This window comes from Anarhichas minor, unplaced genomic scaffold, assembly GCF_050575085.1.
Source record: "Anarhichas minor isolate MPS153535 unplaced genomic scaffold, ASM5057508v1 ptg000126l, whole genome shotgun sequence".
Classification (NCBI taxonomy): Eukaryota; Metazoa; Chordata; class Actinopteri; order Perciformes; family Anarhichadidae; genus Anarhichas; species Anarhichas minor.
Window position 1 is genome coordinate 288,806 of NW_027466572.1, and position 23,695 is coordinate 312,500.

At 41.2% G+C, this 23,695-nt stretch overlaps 4 protein-coding genes across 4 annotated transcripts in view; all 4 read right to left on the reverse strand.

Moving 5' to 3' along the window:
- Positions 1 to 9,296: 9,296 nt before the first annotated feature.
- Positions 9,297 to 15,050, reverse strand: nipal4 (NIPA like domain containing 4). Its single transcript, XM_076083313.1, has 10 exons — positions 15,011 to 15,050; positions 13,311 to 13,415; positions 11,798 to 11,935; positions 11,242 to 11,298; positions 10,977 to 11,067; positions 10,737 to 10,897; positions 10,452 to 10,619; positions 9,915 to 9,994; positions 9,624 to 9,827; positions 9,297 to 9,497 (listed from the first exon to the last, which is right to left on the reverse strand). The coding sequence occupies exons 1-10, from the start codon at positions 15,048 to 15,050 to the stop codon at positions 9,297 to 9,299; spliced, it is 1,245 nt and encodes a 414-aa protein (XP_075939428.1).
- An 823-nt stretch (positions 15,051 to 15,873) lies between these two features.
- ins (preproinsulin) lies at positions 15,874 to 17,148 on the reverse strand. The gene is made up of 2 exons (XM_076083311.1): positions 16,965 to 17,148; positions 15,874 to 16,040 (listed from the first exon to the last, which is right to left on the reverse strand). The coding sequence occupies exons 1-2, from the start codon at positions 17,146 to 17,148 to the stop codon at positions 15,874 to 15,876; spliced, it is 351 nt and encodes a 116-aa protein (XP_075939426.1).
- A 4,924-nt stretch (positions 17,149 to 22,072) lies between these two features.
- On the reverse strand, positions 22,073 to 23,050 carry LOC142941075 (histone H3). The gene has a single exon (XM_076083333.1). It carries the CDS (start codon positions 23,026 to 23,028, stop codon positions 22,618 to 22,620), a length of 411 nt encoding a protein of 136 aa, XP_075939448.1. The 5' UTR covers positions 23,029 to 23,050; the 3' UTR covers positions 22,073 to 22,617.
- A 296-nt stretch (positions 23,051 to 23,346) lies between these two features.
- Positions 23,347 to 23,695, reverse strand: part of LOC142941055 (histone H1.5-like) — a 1,272-nt gene continuing 923 nt past the window's right edge. The window contains exon 1 of the mRNA XM_076083312.1: positions 23,347 to 23,695. This exon is cut by the window's right edge and continues 923 nt beyond it. The gene's annotated coding sequence lies outside the window, so the exon portion shown is untranslated.

A 23,695-nucleotide genomic window follows, 5' to 3' on the forward strand; every position in this document is an offset into this window, starting at 1 on the left:
GAAAAAGATGGAGGGGGTTGGGAGGAAGAGGAGAGAGGAGAAATGGAGGAAAGGTGAAAGAGAGTAGTGGAGGAAGTAAGGAAAGGGAGGACAAAAAGATGGAGGAGAGAGTAAAAGAAACAAGAACTTTAGAGAAGAAGAGAAAGAAAAGATGGACAGAAGTTCAGGCAGGCAGAAGGAGGAGTGTTCATGTGAACAGAACTCTGAAGAACAGAGAGCACTTGAACACAACACAAGCTCCAAGATGAGCGACGGGGCTGAAAGAACTTTCAACTTTCTCTACTGAACGCCTCTTCTTCTTCTTCTTCTTCTTCTTCTTCTTCTTCTTCTTCTTCTTCTTCTTCTTCTTCTTCTGCAATAAAACGACGAGAGGAGGGACTCGTTTTTCTAATCGATGCACCTGCTCTTCTCCTTCTTCCTCTTCTTCATCTGTTCCTCACCCCTGACCCTTCCCTCCTCCTCTTCCTCTATGATCAGAATCTTCTTCACTTTCACACGTGTGAGAGTTGAGAGGTGAGAAGAGTTCCAGCATGTAAACCTTTGAAACACGGACAAACACACGTGTTGTACAGATACTATTCAGGGGAACATGTGATCAGCGAGCTGCCTCCACATTAATATAATAATAATAACAATAAGACAGCTTGATGTCGACCTGTAGGGCTGATTGTTTATTCTTCAGTAGTTGTGACTCTTTAAAGGCGTCGTTGAGAGTTCCAGTAACACGTTGAGTGAAGTACGGTGGCCCTGAGAGCTCATCTCCACCGTCTGCACACAGGAACAGGAAACAACCGAGGCTGTTTCTAGGGGACGCTCAATAGTGACGCACACTCAAGTTGACTTCCTGTCCGGCGATCGTCATAATGAGACGTTCTTCATGTTCAACGTCACGGCCATGACCAGCTGTAGTTAGTAACAACCAGCAGGACTCTGGTAGCATGACGCTAACGTGTCCTTAGCTCTTCCTCGAGGTCGAGAACACGCTCACTCGAGCAGCTAGTTTCTGTAACTCGGCTCGTGATGTCACAAATAGTCTGCTGATGATAACACGATATACATTTCTGAAGATTTTACAAAAAAACGTTTGTTTTTAAATTCTTTAGAAACAGGAAGTGTTAAAACTCTTCATGAGAGTGAATCAGCTAAATGAGATAGTTTACAGGATGTTCAGCGTCTGTTTCTTTATAAAACACTTCATACTTCTGTCCTTACGGGGTTAGTATGAAGACAACAGAGTAGTTTATGAATATGAGATATGAGTTTACACATCATTACACTCTTCATTTAATTCATTCATGACTTCCCTGAAAGAAGTCTTTACATCTTCACATGAGAGGAGGCAGAGCAGCTCCTCCTGCGTCTGGAACAAACCGAGGTCACGTGTTCCCCGACATCTCTCCAGGTTCTTCTCCTCACTGCTTCATGTCACGTGTTCCCCGACATCTCTCCGGGTTCTTCTCCTCACTGCTTCATGTCACGTGTTCCCCGACATCTCTCCGTGTTCTTCTCCTCACTGCTTCATGTCACGTGTTCCCCGACATCTCTCCGGGTTCTTCTCCTCACTGCTTCATGTCACGTGTTCCCCGACATCTCTACGGGTTCTTCTCCTCACTGCTTCACGTCACGTGTTCCCCGACATCTCTCCGGGTTCTTCTCCTCACTGCTTCACGTCACGTGTTCCCCGACATCTCTCCGGGTTCTTCTCCTCACTGCTTCATGTCACGTGTTCCCCGACATCTCTACGGGTTCTTCTCACTGCTTCATGTCACGTGTTCCCCGACATCTCTACGGGTTCTTCTCCTCACTGCTTCATGTCACGTGTTCCCCGACATCTCTACGGGTTCTTCTCCTCACTGCTTCATGTTCTCTGGACTCGAACACACGACGGTCCATTCTTTTATACTCTGAACCTGAACAGATATCAGGAATCATATGTTCACATTACTGTGATATTAATGAGCTTTGTGTGTCAAAATGTTATTTTTAATTGATTCATCAGTTTATTTTGATTCATATTAATGAATCTATTATTTAATAAAAACTCTGAACATCATCTGGACTTTAGTATTTCTTTGTAGTTCTACAGACGTTCCTGGTCTGTGAGATGAACCCGAGTGTTGATCTCCACGGTTGTGAGATGAGGAAGCATTGAGTGTTTTTAAACGGGTCGAGCATGAACCGTCCTCTTCATCAGGTTCTTCTTTAACTGGACAAAGTGCAGAAATACTGGAAAGTTTGAAGATTTGCGTGACTAATAACCGTAATCTGCTGATGAAGACACGTCCACACACAGACTTCTTATGACGTTTTATAGGAAACTTTTTAATGTATTACTAGCAGTGACTTACTATAGACACACTATCCTACGACGCTTTTTATATTAACTATACTATGACATTTTATTTGACTTTGTTCGGCGTACTGTAAGTTTTGTCATTTTTTATGACTATTTAACAACAGGACTTCTTATTGCATTTTAATGACACATTACTTCCTCCATCATCTCCAAAGACCTCAAGCTGACGTCTGGTAGACGCCATTAAGAGAACGTCTCAGCTCAGGAGGTGCAGCCTAAACATTGTAAACATGAGTTTATGGTCTCAATCTCTAGTTTCAAGTCTTCTTCAATACAGCATGATGTTCATTTAGTACATTATGGTCCATTTAGAGTCAAACAGACCATAAAGCAGGGGATGCTTTAGGGCGGGGCTACACAGTGATTGACAGGTCTCTACCAGAGACGTATACGGCGTCTCTACGTCACTCCTCCTCAGTCCAGATATGGTCACTTCCTGTTCACTGGTTGATAAAAACAAGATGGCGAACTCGAGGCTTCAAAACATCCACAAACCAACGAGTGAGGTGACGATGATGACGTCCTCTTCTTCAGTCTGGTTTTAACACGTTCAGCTCTCGTTCATCTGTTAACATGTGAGTGAACACTGCTTCCTTTCTTCACTCATCTGATCTGTAAGAGAAGGTTTCCTGTTTTATTTGAATGTGCAGCACTTTGAGCATCATCGTCTGTATGAAATGTTCTGTCCCACTAAAGATTATTATTATTTATGTTATTAAATATGACTGAAACCAAATCAGATGTACACTGGGAGCAGATTCTGTGTGTTCTCAAAGTCACTGACTAACTGAGGCTTCTTCTAATGATTAGTTTCATAAAGAGAGATCAATAAACGAGCGTCTTCGTCTCGTGAAGCGTTTCTTCTTCCGTCTCTCGGCTCAACGTCTTCATTTCTTCTTTCTGGAACTTTTCTTTTCTTTCTCCTGCGACCGTCTCTTTCGTCCTCGTCTCTGTCCATTAGCTTCTGCTCTTTGTCCCCCTGAGCTCCCCGGACCTCTCATTGAATGGCTTGGTGTCCTGAGGGGGGACATCATATCACGTAACACCTCATTACTCCCCCGGCTGTGAGGGAGGACGGAGACCGACAATTAGCCCCGAAAGGCCGTGATGAGGAGTTTGTGGCTCATTACCGCTCTGCTGCTCGCCCTCCAAGAAAAACCTTCAGAAGACCTGCGATGAGGAGGAGGACCGGGTCCCTGAGGGGCCCTGAGGGGCTGCTCACAAACCACCAGACCGTCGTTCACTGGGAAGCAATACAGAATAAAGAACTGTGTTACAAAGAAGAGTCAGCAGAAAACTTCTTCTGAATGAAAATACAACTCAAGAGCAGAAGCTGAGGATGGAGACTTCTGTGTGATCGTCTTTTTATTCTTCTGGTCTTCGATGGATTTACGTCTTCAGTGGGAACCAATCAGCTTTGAGCTGAGAGACGAAGACAGGAAGTCACAGAGTATTCAGGGTTTACTTCATCGAGCACGTCTGTGGTACATCTATTTATTAACCATATGATACGATATAAATCCACCCCCCCCCACTCTGGATCCTCCTCCTGCAGAGCGAACAGCTCGGGGTCATAAGAGATCTGATGGAATCTGATTGATGGAAGGTGGAGCCCCTCCCCCGTCTCCCTCCATGAGAGGCCTGCAGACACGTCACCCTTTAGATCCGGCTCTCCGTCACCTTCTAACGGCTCTACGCTCAAACACACCGCTGCCTCCTGGCCGTGTGTACATGGAAGGATGTGAAGCTATAAACGGAGTCGAACCGGCCTCCATACTGGTCCACACTGTTCCTCCATACTGGACCACACTGGTCCTCCATACTGGTCCACACTGGTCCTCCATACTGGTCCACGCTGGTCCACACTGGTCCATACTGGTCCACACTGGTCCTCCATACTGGTCCACACTGGTCCTCCATACTGGTCCACGCTGGTCCTCCATACTGGTCCACACTGGTCCTCCACACTGGTCCACCATACTGGTCCACACTGGTCCTCCATACTGGTCCACACTGGTCCACACTGGTCCATACTGGTCCACACTGGTCCACACTGGTCCTCCACACTGGTCCTCCATACTGGTCCTCCACACTGGTCCACACTGGTCCTCCTGGTGGTGAGACCTCGTTGTTCTGGTCATGTGACAGGAAGAGGTTCTTTAGAACTCTTTCTTTGACCTGAATCAGACTTCGAGATCCTGGAGGAGACGGAAGAAAAGACGAGTTTATGAAGTTCATAACGGGTTCAATGAATCTGCCCCCCTACAGACCTCCGGCTCTCACAAACCCTCAAACACAATCACATGAATCACAGCAAGAAGGTCCTTCAATGAACGTAGTGGTGAGTTTCTACTGGGGAGGGGGGGGTACACAGTGGACCAGAAAATCACATTTATCCTCATATACACACTTTCATACCCACATTCATGTTGATCATGAGGAGGAGGAGCTTTAAAGTCCAAAACACGCAAAACAAAAAGGAACAAGTCGAGCGACCCAGACGAGACGATTGGCTGTCAGGGAATTAACGAAAGCCAATCAAAGCGTGTAAAATGTAATTATGGGTTTTGGTTTTACAGCAGAGAGCCGTTATCAGCAGCAGATAGAGCTGTGATAACACATATAACACATACACATACACATATACATATATGTATATATAACACGCAGCAGACGAGACACAAGGAGCGATCCCGGCTCTCAGGAGACTAAAGTGTGTTTTTTAATATTTCAGTGTGACTGAAGCTCACCTCCTCCAGATGAAGTCTGGTATCACAGCGACACCAAGTGGACGTCTGGAGAACTTCAGAAGAGCTGAGAAAAGGAGGAAAATAAAAGATGGATTCAGTTAGTTGCTTCTCTCTTGAAGGACGTCTCACTTCACTCACTGCTGCTGTGAGTAGAGATGCAGTGACGACGCTGTGAACACCGTCAGCTCTACTGGAACAAGACGGAGTCAAAGTGTCTGCAGGGAAGCTGCTAAAGACGAGTTCTTAGCGGCTTCATTCGTCTCATTAACATAAACTCATAAACTAAGAATCTGTTTTACCACAGAAGTAGAAAGAAGTGGAACTGATTAACTCTTAGCTCTGCACATATCATCATATTCATGATGACCTCGTTCACTATCGACTCAGCATCAAACGAAGCATTTATCAGCTCAAGAGACAGATGTTTGTATCAGGAGGAGACAAAAACCAGGAGACGACCTCCGGTTCTTTACAGTTCCTCAAAGCTTCATGTGTTAAAGCTGCATTCTCTCTAGTGTCCACCAGGGGGCGACTCCTCTGGTTGTATAGAAGTCTATGAGAAAATGACTCTACTTCTCTCTTGATTTATTACCTCAGTAAACATTGTAAACATGAGTTTATGGTCTCAATCTCTAGTTTCAAGTCTTCTTCAATACAGCATGATGTTCATTTAGTACATTATGGTCCATTTAGAGTCAAACAGACCATAAAGCAGGGGATGCTTTAGGGCGGGGCTACACGGTGATTGACAGGTCTCTAATAGACCATAAAGCAGGGGATGCTTTAGGGCGGGGCTACACGGTGATTGACAGGTCTCTAATAGACCATAAAGCAGGGTATGCTTTAGGGGCGGGGCTACATGGTGATTGACAGGTCTCTAATAGACCATAAAGCAGGGGATGCTTTAGTTTTTGTTTCTGCTGAAACGGAGTCAAATGAAAATGAAAAACAAACTAAGAAAAATCAAAGACACTTTAAAAAGAATAAAAAACAAACAGAGTTTAAGCTTTTACAGAACTTCTTTATTATTTTGCATTTGCTTTTTGTAAATCACTGACTCTGAGAAGCATTATTTAAATAGTCATGTCAGATATAAATATCACTATTGTGAATCATGAGAGGGAGTTTCCTTCCAATAAAATGAAACCAGAAGCTGACTGAAGTCTTGTTTTCGTCCTCTGAAGCTCTCTGTAGTGAAACAACTTGTATTTGATGCTGATGAGAACGTCTTCACTCTGTTCAGCTCTCACATCCTCACATGTGAAATCATCACAGCTCACATGTGTTTCCTTCAGTCGCTCACTTCCTGTAATGAGCTGTGGACGAGGCGTTCAGTGACCTGTAGTGAGCTGTGGATGAGGCGTTCAGTGACCTGTGATGAGCTGTGGATGAGGCGTTCAGTGACCTGTGATGAGCTGTGGATGAGGCGTTCAGTGACCTGTAGTGAGCTGTGGATGAGGCGTTCAGTGACCTGTGATGAGCTGTGGATGAGGCGTTCAGTGACCTGTAGTGAGCTGTGGATGAGGCGTTCAGTGACCTGTAGTGAGCTGTGGATGAGGCGTTCAGTGACCTGTAGTGAGCTGTGGATGAGGCGTTCAGTGACCTGTAGTGAGCTGTGGATGAGGCGTTCAGTGACCTGTAGTGAGCTGTGGATGAGGCGTTCAGTGACCTGTAGTGAGCTGTGGATGAGGCGTTCAGTGACCTGTAGTGAGCTGTGGATGAGGCATTCAGTGACCAGCAGGCTGCTCCTCTGCCGGACGTCTCTAGTTTGCAATTCAAATGTCTCTGCAGGTTGTTGTTGTGGATAATTAGTCCTCTGAGATATCCAGACTAAACACGGACCACATGGCCTCTGAGAGAAGCAGCAGAGCCACAAGAGCTCTCTGTTGATACTTCACAGTATTTAACATGTTGGACCTGTAAACCAGTAGTGGAGGAAGTATTCTGATCCTTTACTGCAGTAAAAGTACTAATACCACAAGGTGAGAATACTCTGGTCAGAGTAAAAGTCCTGCATTTAAAATATGACTTCACTGAGTATCATCACGATAAACGTAGTTTAATACTAAAATATATGAAAGTACAAGTACCTCACAAGTGTACTTGCTTACTTTCCACCACCGAGCAGTAAACAGATGCTTGTCATGAAAAAGGTTTAGAATAAAGAAGGCAATGAAATGATGTAATACAGCTTTTTGTTCTTTATTGAAATGATCGGTTTGCATGAAAAAACTCAAATATATATTTCAAAGCTAACAGGAAACAGTTTGATGAGATTGAAGCATCAGAAACCGTAAATAAAACCAAACCACAGATTTAGTTTCAGCAGTTGAACTTCACATCACAAATACTTTACATAAAAACTTTAAAACTACAGACTACAAGATTCAACATCAAGTCTGCTCTCTGTGTTGTTGGTTTGATACGCTGAAGTTAAAGGAATACAGCATGAAGCTACAGCTAGCAGCCTGTTAGCTTAGCATAAAGACTGGAGAGACGGAAACAGCTGTTCTGTAAATGGTAAAACATGATTGAGACGTTACATGTGCAATAATAATAATAATAATAATAAAGACTGTCACCACCAGATGAACAGAGATCAGCGTCATCGTCACTTTCAGCCGCTTGATATCTGCAAACAGCTGCTAGCTAGCGTTAGCGACAAGGCTACATGAAAGGGACAGCTAGCATCAGTTTCCAGTTTCGTCGTGACTCAAGACAGCTAATGTAGCTAATGCAGCTACTGTAGCGTGCGCATTGTTGCACGATGTAGATATTTTACACATCCTGCAAAAAACAATAACTCAAATGAATTCAACATATCGACCAAATCTGATCGTTTATATAACAACTCACTGTTTTATGTGTCGAGTAGCAAACAAACAAGATGTTAATGAATCAGTGAGCTTCACAATGAGCTGGGAGGTGGATTGTGTTTCTATGCTAGCGGTTTCCCTCCGTTTCCAGTCTTTATGCTAAGCTACGCTAACAGGCTGCTGGCTGTAGCTTCATATTGACCGCACAGCGTCACAACACCTCAGACACACACACACACACACACACACACACTGAAACTAGATTTCCCCATCGAGCTCTCTGCTCTGCTGTTACCAACAAGTGCTGCAGGTTATTATTTTTGTACAATCACAGCTACTGTAAATAAAAGCTCCACATCATCAGATGATCAGCAGTATTTATAATAACCTCTTGTTCTGCTTAACGTTTCTGAGATTTGTCGACAATAAGAGAAATTAATACAAACACCAGCTTTATTCATTAAGTCCTGCATTTAGAAAATACTCATGTTTGGCAGCTGATCATTACGTCTCCATGTAGCAACTTTAACTCTTTGTGTCGGTTTTGTCTTAATGATCAATTTGTGTCTCTCTGTTTTATGTCTTTGTAGTTTTGTGTGCATTTGTAGTCGCATCAGTACCTTTGTAGTGATCTCACATCTGACTCATCATCTGAGCTCTTCAGTAACACAACTATACTATACTATACTATACACTACACTATACTACACTATACTATACACTATACTACACTATACTATACTACACTATACTATACACTATACTATACTACACTATACACTATACTATACTACACTATACTATACTATACACTATACTACACTATACTATACACTATACTATACTACACTATACTATACTACACTATACTATACACTATACTATACTACACTATACACTATACTATACTACACTATACTATACTATACACTATACTACACTATACTATACACTATACTATACTACACTATACTATACTACACTATACTATACTACACTATACTATACACTATACTATACTACACTATACTATACACTATACTATACTACACTATACTATACACTATACTACACTATACTATACTACACTATACTATACACTATACTATACTACACTATACTATACACTATACTATACTACACTATACTATACACTATACTATACTACACTAACGCTCTGACCGTGTTGGAGTTCTGAAGTGACTCCGTGTTGAGCTTGTTCAGTAAATGTGATTTGATTTGTTTGAAAGCTGATGAACCTCATTGACCTCTCAGGACTACAGTCCTGACCAGTGACCAGTGACCAGTGACTACAAAGTCCAGTGACTACAAAGTCCAGACAGGAAGCACAGACCTGTGCCCCCCCGTTGTTCTTCAGCTGATGATGAAGACCCTCGGGCCTTCATCTCTCATAGGAGGAAGACTCTCTATCACCATGTTGTCCATCAGTCCATATTTATCCTCCTTTCTATTCCTGCTTCCTCCTCCTGCTCGTCCATTGGCTGAAACCTCCTCTGGAAGCCCCTCCCTCTCCACCGGCTGAGCCAGCTGATTGGTCAGCTGCTTCATCGTCATCTGAAAGACACCTAACTTTTATTCTTGTACGTGTTGCACTTTGTAGCCCGACAACTAACACAGATTTACACACATTTTCTTTTTGTAGCAAATATCATAGAAATACATAAAACAGAGTCAAACAACCTGCAGCTCTCTGAAGAGGTGCAGCATGGCCACACCCACCACGATGACCAGGAAGGCTCCCAGCGTCGTGACCACGTCCACGGCCGCCATGCTCCTCCACTCCTGGAAGAGGACGATGGAGGTGGTGAGGACCACGGTGGTGAAGAGGACGTAGTAGACCAGCAGGGTGTTGAAGGTGTCCAGAGACTTGTTCAGGTAGTTCACCTGCAGGCACACAGACAGGTGAGACTAGCGTGGTCACACGGTGGTCCACCAGAAGGTCTCCACAAGAACAGGATGAGATGAACTCACCTGCGTTACGATGGAGACGATGAGAGTGAACAGCAGGATCCAGGTGAGAGGACTAGCGAGCACCGAGATATCACCGAGCACTGGACACACAGAGACACAGTCAGTGTACATGAAGCAGTGAAGTCCACAGTGAGGCTGTGTTCACCCAGACAGCTGAGGTCTGCTGCTACATGTAGCAGAGATGTGACGTAACTTCACTTCTTTCTAACTCCACACATCCAGATTTATTCATTTTAAACTTGCAGTCTTCAGACCTAAAGACGACCTCCGGTCCTTAAGAGAAGTCAAAGCTTCATGTGTTAAAGCTGCATTCTCTCTAGTGTCCACCAGGGGGCGACTCCTCTGGTTGTATAGAAGTCTATGAGAAAATGACTCTACTTCTCTCTTGATTTATTACCTCAGTAAACATTGTAAACATGAGTTTATGGTCTCAATCTCTAGTTTCAAGTGGGTGTTATGTTTTATTATTCTTGTTTTAAACTCCGGGCATTAATATTGCAGTTCCTCTCTTTGCTGTGTGACGTGACGGTGACTCACCGGTGTTGATGGCGATGGCGAGGCCTTTCACGGAGGAGACGGTGAACGCTCCGAGCAGCGAGCAGATGCTGACGTCGACGAAGATGTTGGAGCGACCGACCCGAGGAGAGAAATAAAACACGAGCACCGCACACAGCAGCAGCACGGCCGCCGCGTACACCAGGAAACCTGAGACACACACACACACACACACACACACACACACTGTGACTTCCTGTTTACTTGACCTCTCAAACGAGCTTCATGTCACAACAACCCATCAGAATATTAATAAGAGAAGCTCACCGGGCTCCAGCAGCTTGTTGGTCATGTCCTGAAGTGATGTCACTTCCTGTTCCTGTGGGGCGTGGATAACCAGCAGGACGCTTCCCAGCACGCACAGCAGACAGCCGAGCTTCCCCACCACGTTCAGCTCCTCCCCGAGCAGGTAGGAGGACAGAGCAGCGCTGAAACACGGAAGTAGCTCGTTATTGAATCTGAGAAACGGACCTTCAGCCATGCGTGTGATTCCTTCAGCGCTCGTACCTGATGAGGACGCTCAGAGCGCCCAGCGGAGTCACCAGAGTGGCCGGAGCGAACATGTAGGCGGCGAAGTTACAGACCTCACCAACTCCCACTGCAGAGAGGAGGGGGGGGGCATCACATGATAACACCTCTTATAATGTTACACCATATCAACCAGAACCATGAGAACCCAACACCTGGGCAACAAAACCATGTGCTCAGATGTCCTCCTGTAGTTTCATTGTGGTCGCGCTCACAAAGAGGTTCATAGACATTAAACTCTTACTGGTTAACAGGCCGCCCCACCACAGCCAGTCCCTCAGGTAGCTGTGACCTCCGTCACCTGAACACACAACAGAACTCATATGATGTTCAGGTTAAGAGGAATAAACTCTGACAATGCACAACATCCCTTAAATATGATCATTAAATGTGAACTTCTAAGTGACCTGTCGAGTGAAAGGAATGAAAGCACAGAAACTGGTTGAGCAACTCTCTGTTGGGTCAACACTCTTTATCTCCGCTGACAAAGCATACGTTACTTGTGTTTGAACACATTTTAGCAAACAACTAACTATAAGAGCTTTTCAGGTTCCTGTTTTTAGATTCATTTATTTACATTTATTTCCCTGTAAATAACAAAAAACAACTAAACAACTAAATACACATTATTCTCTCTTATAGTTCCTTTGATGATTGTTTGTCTGTGTGTGTATTTTCTCAACAGCATCATTAAAAAATGACAGCAAAAAATGGTCAAAATATCTTTCAACATGCCAAAAATAATGAAATAAAAACCGTCCGTAAAATTCAGGGAGGAGTGAGACCTCTTCTCTGCTCACCTGCTCTGGTGTGACCCTTGCTGGCCAATCGGAGGAGAGCTTTCTTCTTCAGAATGACGCTCCCACCAATCAGGAAGGCCGACAGCAGGGCCAGAGTCAGACCCAGCCAGGGGTTGTAGGTAACATCTGTCTGCACATCTGGAGACAAAAGAATGTGTGTGTGTTAGGGTGTGTGTCTGTGTGTCTGTGTGTGTGTCTGTGTGTGTGTGAGGGTGTGTGTCTGTGTGTGTGTGTGTGCGTGTGTTTGTGAGGGTGCGCGTGTCTGTGTGTGAGGGTGTGTGTGTGTCTGTGTGTGTGTGAGTACCTGCAGTCTGTGTGTTTAAGAACTTCATCACACCCGAAAAAACAAACAACCTAGGAATTTACTGAGCGAGTTGTTCATGATTAACAAGACGTCGAGCGATCAGATGGTGTTAAATAGTCGCCCCAGTGAGCACATGACCACACAGGACTTTAAATAACTGTACAGGTTCACACGTGTTCATTGTATTGTGATATTTCTCATTTGGCTGAAGTTACTGACCACGAAATCTGAAGTGAACCAGCAGAGTAATTATTTATCATCTACGTAAAATAAGGTCCGCAACCAATAAAGACTACAACCAACCGGGACAACAACCAATAAAGACTACAACCAAACGGGAGTAGAACCAATAAAGACTACAACCAACCGGGACAACAACCAATAAAGACTACAACCAACCGGGACAACAACCAATAAAGACTACAACCAAACGGGAGTAGAACCAATAAAGACTACAACCAACCGGGACAACAACCAATAAAGACTACAACCAACCGGGACGACAACCAATAAAGACTACAACCAATAAAGACCACAACCAATAAATACCACAACCAATAAAGACCACAACCAACCTGGACTACAACCAACCGGGACTACAACCAATAAAGACTACAACCAACCAGGACTACAACCAATAAATACCACAACCAATAAAGACTACAACCAACCGGGACTACAACCAATAAAGACCACAACCAATAAAGACTACAACCAACCAGAAGTCTCTCTGGTCTCAGTTGCGAGGACATTCTGCTTCTCTTTGTCTCATTTGAAGGTAAACTTTATATCTTTGGGTTTTGAAACAAGACGTCCTGATATTTCAGAATCAGCACCTGAAACAAGCAGGAAGTGAAAGTGTAGCCCTGAAGGAAGACTTTTCATTAAATATGAGAACTGTGTTTACCAACAGTAACTTGAACCTCATTGTCTCATTTAAACTTCTACTGGAGAAACAATGTGTGACTGACTTCTTCTTCTCATGTGCCCCCCCCTGCTCCAGAGGATTTCTGATTAGTCCTGATCCTCTATCTGACCTACAACTGAGACTGGTTCAGGGTTCCTCACTGTCACTTTAAATGCTGCACCTCCTTAACAAACAGACTTAAACCAGATCCTAGAAAAACAAGGATGTTTACACACAAACCCAGAGCTTTGACCTCAACCTGTGTGTGTGTGTGTGTGCGCTTGTGTGTGTGTGTGTGTTACCTGTACTGTTGCTGCTGTTGTCCAGGTGTGTGTGGAACAGCGTCTGACCTCCAGAGATGGAACAAACTGTCGACTGAGAGCCGCACCACAACCTGAGCAGAGACCCTGCAGAGACCCAGACTGTTAGCATGTTAGCATTAGCCACAGCAGAAACCCTGCAGAGACCCAGACTGTTAGCATGTTAGCATTAGCCACAGCAGAGACCCTGCAGAGACCCAGACTGTTAGCATGTTAGCATTAGCCACAGCAGAGACCCTGCAGAGACCCAGACTGTTAGCATGTTAGCATTAGCCACAGCAGAAACCCTGCAGAGACCCAGACTGTTAGCATGTTAGCATTAGCCACAGCAGAGACCAGCTGATCGATCAGATTATTGATCAGAAGTCTGAACCGATCGGAACGTTTTCTTCTTCTTTTCTGTCTTAATCCAGTTTTAAAAGATTTACTTTTTCTGACGTTTAAACGATTAATCAAGAAAATAATCGTTTAAATCAAAAACAAACTTAAACATTAGCTGCACGTAAAAAATCTTGCATTCAAAATATTACAAGTAAAAGTACACAAGTACTGTGTGTGTGTATATATATATATATATATATACATACATATATATATAAATACTAAATCTAAAGCGTTGACTTATATTTATTAAAGTCTTAACTTTATTTACAGCTTTTCAAATCAACGTGTAAAATAACAGGAAACAGTAAAGACTGAATAAAGATAAACCTTCTGAACTAACATGAAACATGTGGACGTGTTCGCTGTGTTTACAGGAGGTTCAAACACGAGGAGACGACTCAGATATCAAACATTCATCAGAACCAAACTCCTGCTGCTTCAATAAACATTCACTAACTATTATAATAATAAATCAACTAAGTGTTCCTGTGAATACAATAAAACATTCCTTTGATCTGAACTTTGTGGATCATAATCGCTCTAAACAGTGAACTACAGTTCCCATGATACAGCTGGATACAGGAAGTAACCCTCGATACAGTTCATGATAGGAGTCAAAGTAAACTGATCCTGTCACTTTAACCTGCGACATGTTATTTATTATTATTATGATCATCTGTCCAAAAACATCATAAACAAAGAAATCAGAAGAGTTCATTGTTTATAAAGGATTCTGTGTTTCTCACTATACACACACACACACACACACACGTATATATATATATATATACATACACACACACACATACTTAAATAATAATAAATGAAAGAATTACACTAAACGAATGAAGATCTAAAGAAAAAGCTATTTTAATATATTAATAAATCTAAGTAAGCAAACGTAGAATAATTAAACAATTATATTTATGAATAAAACAACATGTACATCATTAGATACTCTTTAGTCCAGAGGTGGAACACGTAAAGGAGAATAATCCATTCAATCATTTAATGAATAAAAACAAATTGTTGTCTATGATATTAAACATCTATTGTTTTTATTCATTTTTCTCTCCTTCGGTTCTTCAGTTCTATGGTTATTCGGTTCTATGGTTCTTCGGTTCTATGGTTCTATGGGTCAAACTATGGATTAATAACATGAATAGCTCTTCCGGTGAACCGATGCTGAGCAGCACACAGTTCACTTTAACGTTAATATTCATCAGATCAATAGGAGACTCGAGCAGCTCCTCGTGAGCTTTTAAACGCTCTTCTTCTTCGTGTGTTTTCAGTCTTACCGTTCCCGCACGTGTCGTTGCTCAGGTGAACGTCTCGCATCGTGTTGGTGGAGAAACAGCGACCGGTAACCGTTTAATGAGGCGCGCGGTCCCGGTTCATTGTGCTCTTCTTCTCTCTTCTCTTCTCTCGGTGTGAACCGGTCAATGTTGGAGGCTGAAGTGAAGCGTAAACAAAGCGACACCTGAGCCCGCCCAGACCCCGCCCCACCGGGCAGAGCAGGTGAGGAGCAGCGAGGTCTCACCTGCTCCTCACCTGCTCCGCCCCGCAGCGAAAACACCGGAAGTACAGGCGGGAACAAATATCAGGAATAAGATTAAAACATAGACTTTAACGGTCCTCTACCACGAGACTTTACTGGAACACAGTAGTTCTACTGTGTGGCATCAGTACTTTTACTGGAACATAGTATCTTTATTGTCTGGTAATAGTACTTTTACTGGAACAAAGTATTTGTACTGTGTGGTATTCATACTTGTACTGCAGTAGAACGGTGTACTGTGTGTTCGGTTAAACATGTGGGAAAAACAACGCAGCATTTACTAATAATTATTATTCAGGATTTTGTGAAATTAAGTAAAAAATAATTAAGTATGAGAATAAATGAAGAAGTTTGAAATAAGTAAATAGTTTTTACTGTGAAGCCCTTTGTATCTTTAGACGGTGCTATAAGTTATTAGTATTATAATTAATATTGTTATTATTATCATCAATTAAATAACAACAAATCAATAAACACACAAATCTTAATTCACAAAACTTTATTTTCTAGGAAAAAATAATTTCATCGCTCCTCTGATGCAAAGCTGGAGGCGGGGCTAAATTAGCCAAGAAGCTAAGCTAAGCTAGGCTAGGCTAAGCTAAGCTAGTTACAGTAGTTCTGCAGGTCGAAGATGTTGCAGGGCCGGTGGCAGCACTGCTCCACGATGCCTCTCTTCACCATCATCTCCATCTGGTCCTTGAAGGCGAACTCGGCCACCTCGTTCTCGCCCGCCGCCGCTGAAGCTCCGCCCACTTTAGGAGGGAGGAAACCTGAGGGGACAAACGGACAGGTGTTCAGGTATCCAGGTGTTCAGGTGTCCAGGTGTTCAGGTCTACGAGGTGAGCTCACACTGAGTAATCACAATGTTCTAAATGTGTTCACAAAGACTTTCTTTACTTTTACTTCACATTTAAGTGGACAGGTGAGACAATTGTATTAGTACCTTTACTATAACACAGTAGTATCACAGTGTGGTATTAGTACCTTTACTGTAACACAGTAGTATCACAGTGTGGTATTAGTACATTTACTGTAACACAGTAGTATCACAGTGTGGTATTAGTACATTTACTGTAACACAGTAGTATCAGTGTGGTATTAGTACCTTTACTATAACACAGTAGTATCACAGTGTGGTATTAGTACATTTACTGTAACACAGTAGTATCAGTGTGGTATTAGTACCTTTACTATAACACAGTAGTATCACAGTGTGGTATTAGTACCTTTACTATAACACAGTAGTATCACAGTGTGGTATTAGTACCTTTACTGTAACACAGTAGTATCACAGTGTGGTATTAGTACCTTTACTATAACACAGTAGTATCACAGTGTGGTATTAGTACATTTACTGTAACACAGTAGTATCAGTGTGGTATTAGTACCTTTACTATAACACAGTAGTATCACAGTGTGGTATTAGTACATTTACTGTAACACAGTAGTATCAGTGTGGTATTAGTACCTTTACTATAACACAGTAGTATCACAGTGTGGTATTAGTACCTTTACTATAACACAGTAGTATCACAGTGTGGTATTAGTACCTTTACTGTAAAAACTTCGTCTTTAGTTTTCAAAGCAGTTCAGATTAAAACTGAGACTTTTAGTAGTATTACAGTACTAGTATCACAGTATTTGTACTGTAGTACTATATGAAGTACTATAGAGGCTCTGGGTCCTGGTCTCACCCATCAGAGGGTCCACGTCTCTCTTGGGGTCGTAGAAGAAGCCTCTCTCTCCACAGACCATGTACAGAGCGTCCACCAGGTGAGACCCACACAGGTGCTGAGGACCAACGGCAGCCTGAGACCCGGCACACGACCAGACCAGTAAGACCAGCAGGGACACGGACTGGAACCACAGAGACGCCATCATGGAGGAGGACTAGGAAGTAAAGACAGAAGAGATGTTCCTCACTTCATCTACAGTAAGCTCAACCAGGAGCGCGTTCATCTGGAAATATATTCATTTATTATAAATATTAATACGTAATATAGAAAAATACGACAAGACGGATTGATGGAGGAGATAGAGGAGGAGATGGAGGAGGAGATGGAGGAGATAGAGGAGGAGATGGAGGAGGAGATGGAGGAGATAGAGGAGCAACATCTCACCTGGAGGAGGAGGAGGAGGAGACAATGAAGAGGAGCAGCAGTAGCAGGTCAGCTGGGAGCTGGTTGGTGTGAGGAGGAACAGAGGAACTCCTCCTCATTTATACTCCTTCACCACCTCCACCTGGACACGCCCCCTCTGAGTGTGTGTGTGTGTGTGTTTGTATTACTGATGTTGTGGGGTCATTACATTCTAGAGTGTGTGTGTGTGTGTGTTTACTCCTGATTGGTCGGTTTCAGCACTCAGTAAAGCAAACAGAGCTAATGAGCCGACATGATGCGATGACCTGTTATTGACGAACACGATCACCAATCAGCCGCGTGCTCCTCCTGCTGAGCTCAGCTGTAACGTCATGTATTAATACATCAATACATTAATACATCAATACATCAAACTAACCCCTTTAATCACACGCTCTTCTTCTTCTGTGGTGCTTTAACTCTTCATAGTTGTACTAATATTCTAACTCAGTGGATGGAAACAATACTTCAGTCAGCTTTGATTTTCATCGTTTTAAGGAAATCCTGTAAAATATTTTCATCTACTTTTGGATTGAAACTGATTGAAGATATATTTATGTGATGATATGCGTCGAGTAAAGACTTCTAGTGTTACATAATAAACTCTCTGAGCTGATTATAAATCACACATCATCGTTATAAAGATTGTTTTAACAATATTACCTTGTTGTGTTACTAATATTATCTTTACTTTATTATATATATATATAATAATCTAATATTATCCTGTTATGTATTAAGTATTATAGTATTGTTCCACTTCTTGTGTACCGTTCTCACCTGTGTGCTGTTATTGATGAGCTGTTCACATCTGAACTCTTATTATCATGAGAAGTGGTCGTTGGAAACATGGCAGCTGATTGGATGAACCAGCTGTCAATCAAACCTTTAAAGACTAAAACAAGAACAAAAGACGAGATTACAACTTCTGGAATGAAACTAAAAAGTTGAGGTTTGTTAAAGTAACGAAGTACATTTACTCAAGCACAGTTTTAATGATAGTATTTCCATCTTCTGTTCTTTTGTACTCTACTAAATGCATCAGTAATCACAATACATAACACTATGTCACTCTAAGTACTTCTGGTATTTTAAGTGTATTCTGATGCTGATACTTGTGTACTTTAGTGAGATTTTAACAGCAGGACTTGTACTCAGTGTTGATTGAGTCGTTCTCGTTCGTTCGTCACTAAAGAGAAACTCAACAAGGCTAGCGTCGCCGTGACGACGCCTCGATGATGACGGAAAACTAAATGACGTGTTTTTATGTTTTTGTGTTTTTGTGAACTCGTCTCAGATTTCCCAGAAACCAAAGCTGCTGCTGCTCACTTATTAACCGACATCTGATTCTCTCACTTACTGAAACTTTAACACGTATCTATATTTATTTATTTATATTTATTTATATTTATTTATATTTATTTATATTTATTTATATTTATTTAATTGGTTATTATTGGTTTAGAGGAGACTAATAAAAAAGGAAGAAAAGTTGAAGAAATAAATCAATTTAATGTAAATTAACATTTTATTTTTTTAATTCAGAAACAAAATAACAACAAATAAAAGTTGATACTTCAAACTTTAACCTTTCTGTTTTCTTGATATTAACTTTACTTCCTTAGTGTAATAAAAATAATAATTATAATATTAGCAAAATTAAGTCATTTCTTCCTTACTGACCTTATTAAAAGACACAAAGTACAGAATAAAGTGTTATTAATACAAAGACGTTTTATGTTTGATGTGCAGGAAGAATGTATATATATATGTATATATGCATATATGTATATATATATACACACACTATATAACATACATTACATACATATATATTGTTAGTAATACATTAACATTATCAACATTATTACATCTCTATAAATGTTTTTTTATGGGAAAAAATTACTTCAATCAAAATAGTTTAATTTTCTGTCAACAGACAGAATAATGAACGGATGGTTTTAGCTACAATTATATATTTTAATTGTATATATATATCAATATATCATTAAGTATAACATACTTTATAACGAAACATCATAAACTCGTCGTATGTTTGTTTGTGTAAACATCTTAATAAGTAAAGTAGCTAAAGAAAAGTACATGAATAAATAAATGTAGTAGAAGATGGCATGAAAAGAAAATACTCAAGTAAAGTAGAAGTACCTCACATTTTACCTGAAGTACTTCAGGAACATGAATTACAGTATTATACCACATTCTATCATTCTTTAGATTAATATTGTTTACTGATTTGACTTCTTTTAAAGTTAAAGTCTTCTTCGTACAAAACGTCCTCTTAGTGAAACAAAAACAGGAACATTAGAAGAAGAAATCACTGATTCATAAAACTCAAACTCAATGTTCTCCACTTCATATCTTCATATTTGCATATATTCATATTTGCATATATTCATATTGTCATATCTTCATATCCATGTGTTGAAGCCAGAAAGCATTTAAACTGCTGAAAACCTTCCAGTTGAAATGTGGAACAGTTAGAAGCTAAACTGTTTCATCTGAAGAAGCTAAGAGCTGAATCACAATGCAGGAAAAGATGGAAGCTAAACAATGTTACCGTCAAAGTAGTAGTAGTAAAAGTAGGAGTAGTAGTAAAAGTAGGAGTAGTAGTAGTAGTAAAAGTAGTAGTAGTAGTAAACGTAGTAGTAGTAGTAGTAAAAGTAGTAGTAGTAGTAGTAGTAAAAGTAGGAATAGTAGTAAAAGTAGTAGTAAAAGTAGGAGTAGTAAAAGTAGTAGTAGTAGTAGTAGTAAAAGTAGGAGTAGTAGTAGGAGTAGTAGTAAAAGTAGGAGTAGTAGTAGGAGTAGTAGTAAAAGTAGGAGTAGTAGTAGTAAAAGTAGTTAAATCAAATATCTGTGTAAATGTAAATGGTGTTTTAACTGAAACCTTTCAAGTAGAGAGAGGAGTGAAGCAGGGCTGTCCCCTAAGTGCTGCGTTATACATCCTCGCCATAAATCCTCTAATTAAAAAAATAAACTCGGACCATCTAATCTCAGGTTTAAGTGTAGGCCATATGCCCAAAGTTACAGCCATCGCATACGCCGATGACATTACTGTCATCAGAAAAAAAACAGTTGGAGATGGATGCTTTAACTAACAACCTATCTCTGTATGAACTCGCATCTGGAGCTAAACTAAACCACAACAAAACAGAGGGAGTTTGGATCAGGGATACAGAGATACAAGAACAGTGCTGTGTGCTTGGGTCAAAAGCCCAACAAATGCCACGGGAGGGACTGGCTCTTATCAATAGTTATCCTTCTCCTGAGTTCAGTGACGACATGTTTCACCACCATGTTGCCGTTTATCGGACATCTTCTCATCAAACAGAGCAAACATCACAGATTTATAGTTCACATTGAAGACTAGGCCGAGGCCTGGAAGTGAGGCCCAGACCTGTTGCGCTCTGTAGCAGTCTATGAACAGGTGATTTTGTGTTTCGTCCTCGTTACAATGCATCATGGGACATTTTTTCGTAGTGACATAGCAGCTCCATGACACAGACGCCGCCTCCCTTTCGTCTTCCAGACATTTTGTAGTTTAGGTTATTTCTGCGTAAATTAAGAGAGAAATGTGTCCTCTTAGCGGAGGATCCGGTTATTTATAAGAACCAAGCTGCTCTCTGATTGGCCAACAAGAGTGTGTCTATGATTGTCCAATCAGAGAAGAGTACATCAAGATCCTGTATTTAAAACGAAGCTTCCGCTTTATACTGCTCCTTCACAATAAAACCTGATGTATTAAACCGGAATTTAATGAAATCAATCACATTTTGCTCATCTTGATTTTGATTAGTATTCTGTAAATTGCCTTTGTGTTTTTATTAGTGCTGGGCAAGTTAACGCGTTATTATCGCGTTAACGCATTAATTAATTAACGCCGACAATTATATTATCGCGCGTTAACGCAGTTTTTTATTTATTTATTATTAAGCGACATTTTTAACACAAGAACCAGGCAGCAAGCAGTGAACAGCTGTGTTCATGTGGCGTCACTTCCTTCTCCCCCCCGGGTCCAGAACCCCTCCTACACTCAGTCACCGTCCTTCACTCGTCTCACAAACACACACACACGCGAGCGCCTCGTTACAGATCAAACGTGACTGTTGTGAAGTGGAGCTTCTCGTGAGGACCAAGACAGGTCTTGTTTGAACGGAACACTTTACTGTCTGAACTGCAGTATTACAGTGTTACAGTGAACACAACGCGCTCTTGCACCCGACATGTGGTTTTCTACGTTTCATCAATATTGTTAGCGTCAAGAACACGTACCATTCTACTTCCTGTCTCTTCAAAGTAAAAGCACTTCCGTTTTCATGCTCTTCACAATAAAAGTAAATCATGCAATCAAACAATTTACAACAGTAACAATATTCAAATACATATTGTCGAGTTTTTATAGTGTTTTGTTTGTAATATGTATAATAAGCATCATTTAGTATCGCTACCGAGAATTTAACAAACAAAAAACATGACGTAGATATGTTTGCAGTTTTCAAGGTGTATATTTAAATTGCATCTCTTACACACATGAAAATAAAGTTATGAACACCGGCTGAATATCTATTATCAGAATCATAACTGTGTTATAACTGCTACTGTGTAAAGAGAATACTGCTGTTAAAAATAACCTGATGTGTTTAAAGTGTTTACAAAACCAAATGTTATTGACCTTTTGTTCATATAGCAGCACTTTCAAGATAAAAGTGCGCAATACACTACTTTTGAATTCATTATTGAACTTTGCCATAACAATGAGATTAATCGCGATTAAATATTTTAAATCGTTGCCCAGCACTAGTTTTTATATAGTTTGATAATAAAAACACAGACGTCAGGAGTTATTGAAGTATCCACATCCTCTCCTCTTTCATTATCATCTGAAATCACAATAAAACAGAGTTCATTATTATAAATTTATAAATCACATTCTGTGCTGCTCACTCAGAAATCTCTTAGATGGTTATGGAAGTGAATCCTGGCCCACACTAAATTATATCTTATATGTAATTAATAAAATTTGACTAAGAAGATGAACTAGAGGGGTTGATATATTATCAATATTAAGTGTTGTAGAGTAAAATATGTAGTTTATAAAATGTTCAACACGTGTTTCCCAGGCCCACAGCTCTCAGAGGCGGGTGTGTGGCTCTTAAAAGAGCCGTTGGTTGTTGAGTAGAGTCGGGTTAGTTTAAGCCCTCTCTCCGCGGATGCGGCGGGCCAGCTGGATGTCTTTGGGCATGATGGTGACCCTCTTGGCGTGGATGGCGCACAGGTTGGTGTCCTCGAACAGACCGACCAGGTAAGCCTCGCTGGACTCCTGCAGAGCCATGACGGCGGAGCTCTGGAAGCGCAGGTCGGTCTTGAAGTCCTGAGCGATCTCCCTCACCAGGCGCTGGAAGGGCAGCTTGCGGATCAGCAGCTCGGTGGACTTCTGGTAGCGACGGATCTCCCTCAGAGCCACGGTACCGGGCCTGTAACGGTGGGGCTTCTTCACTCCGCCGGTGGCCGGGGCGCTCTTACGGGCAGCTTTGGTCGCCAGCTGCTTCCTGGGAGCTTTCCCTCCGGTGGATTTACGGGCGGTCTGCTTGGTTCTGGCCATTGTAGTTCGTCAGTCTGTTTTGTGTTCACAGATCAACAAGAAATGCTGTGTGAGCGGGAACAGCGGCTTTATAAAGGAGCTGCCGGAGTCAGAGCGGCGCTGATTGGTCCACACGGGGAGACACGTGCGCTGGAGCTGAGCTGCGATTGGACTAAAGGAACTCAAAGTAAACCACTCACACAGCGGCGGGAAAACATTTTTTTTCATAAAACGTATATCAATAATAGATTACTTTGTTCTGCCATTTGAAGTAAAATCAAGTGTTAACTATTTTCGAGGTCCCATAGAGAATGAATGGAAGCTGGAATGAATCATTGGAACCGTCAAATTGTTTTTATTTTCTAACTGTATTTCATTTAATCTTAAATGGCAACTTGCTATTATAAGTACAAAACAAACAAGTCACATCACCATTTGACATAAACTGATTTAATGTGTCATCAGTAGAGAAATATTGATTATTCGTAAACATACTTATAATATAGAACTGTATTATTATTAAAAACATTAATGTTGCAGCTGCTCAGCTTATTTATTGTATACAGTAATAATGTATTTTATATGATGACCTGCAAAGTATCAATATAATTATATTAACAAACATTTTATAAAATATAATACATTTAAAGATACAAATACTCTATTTTTAAATAATTATTCTAAATTA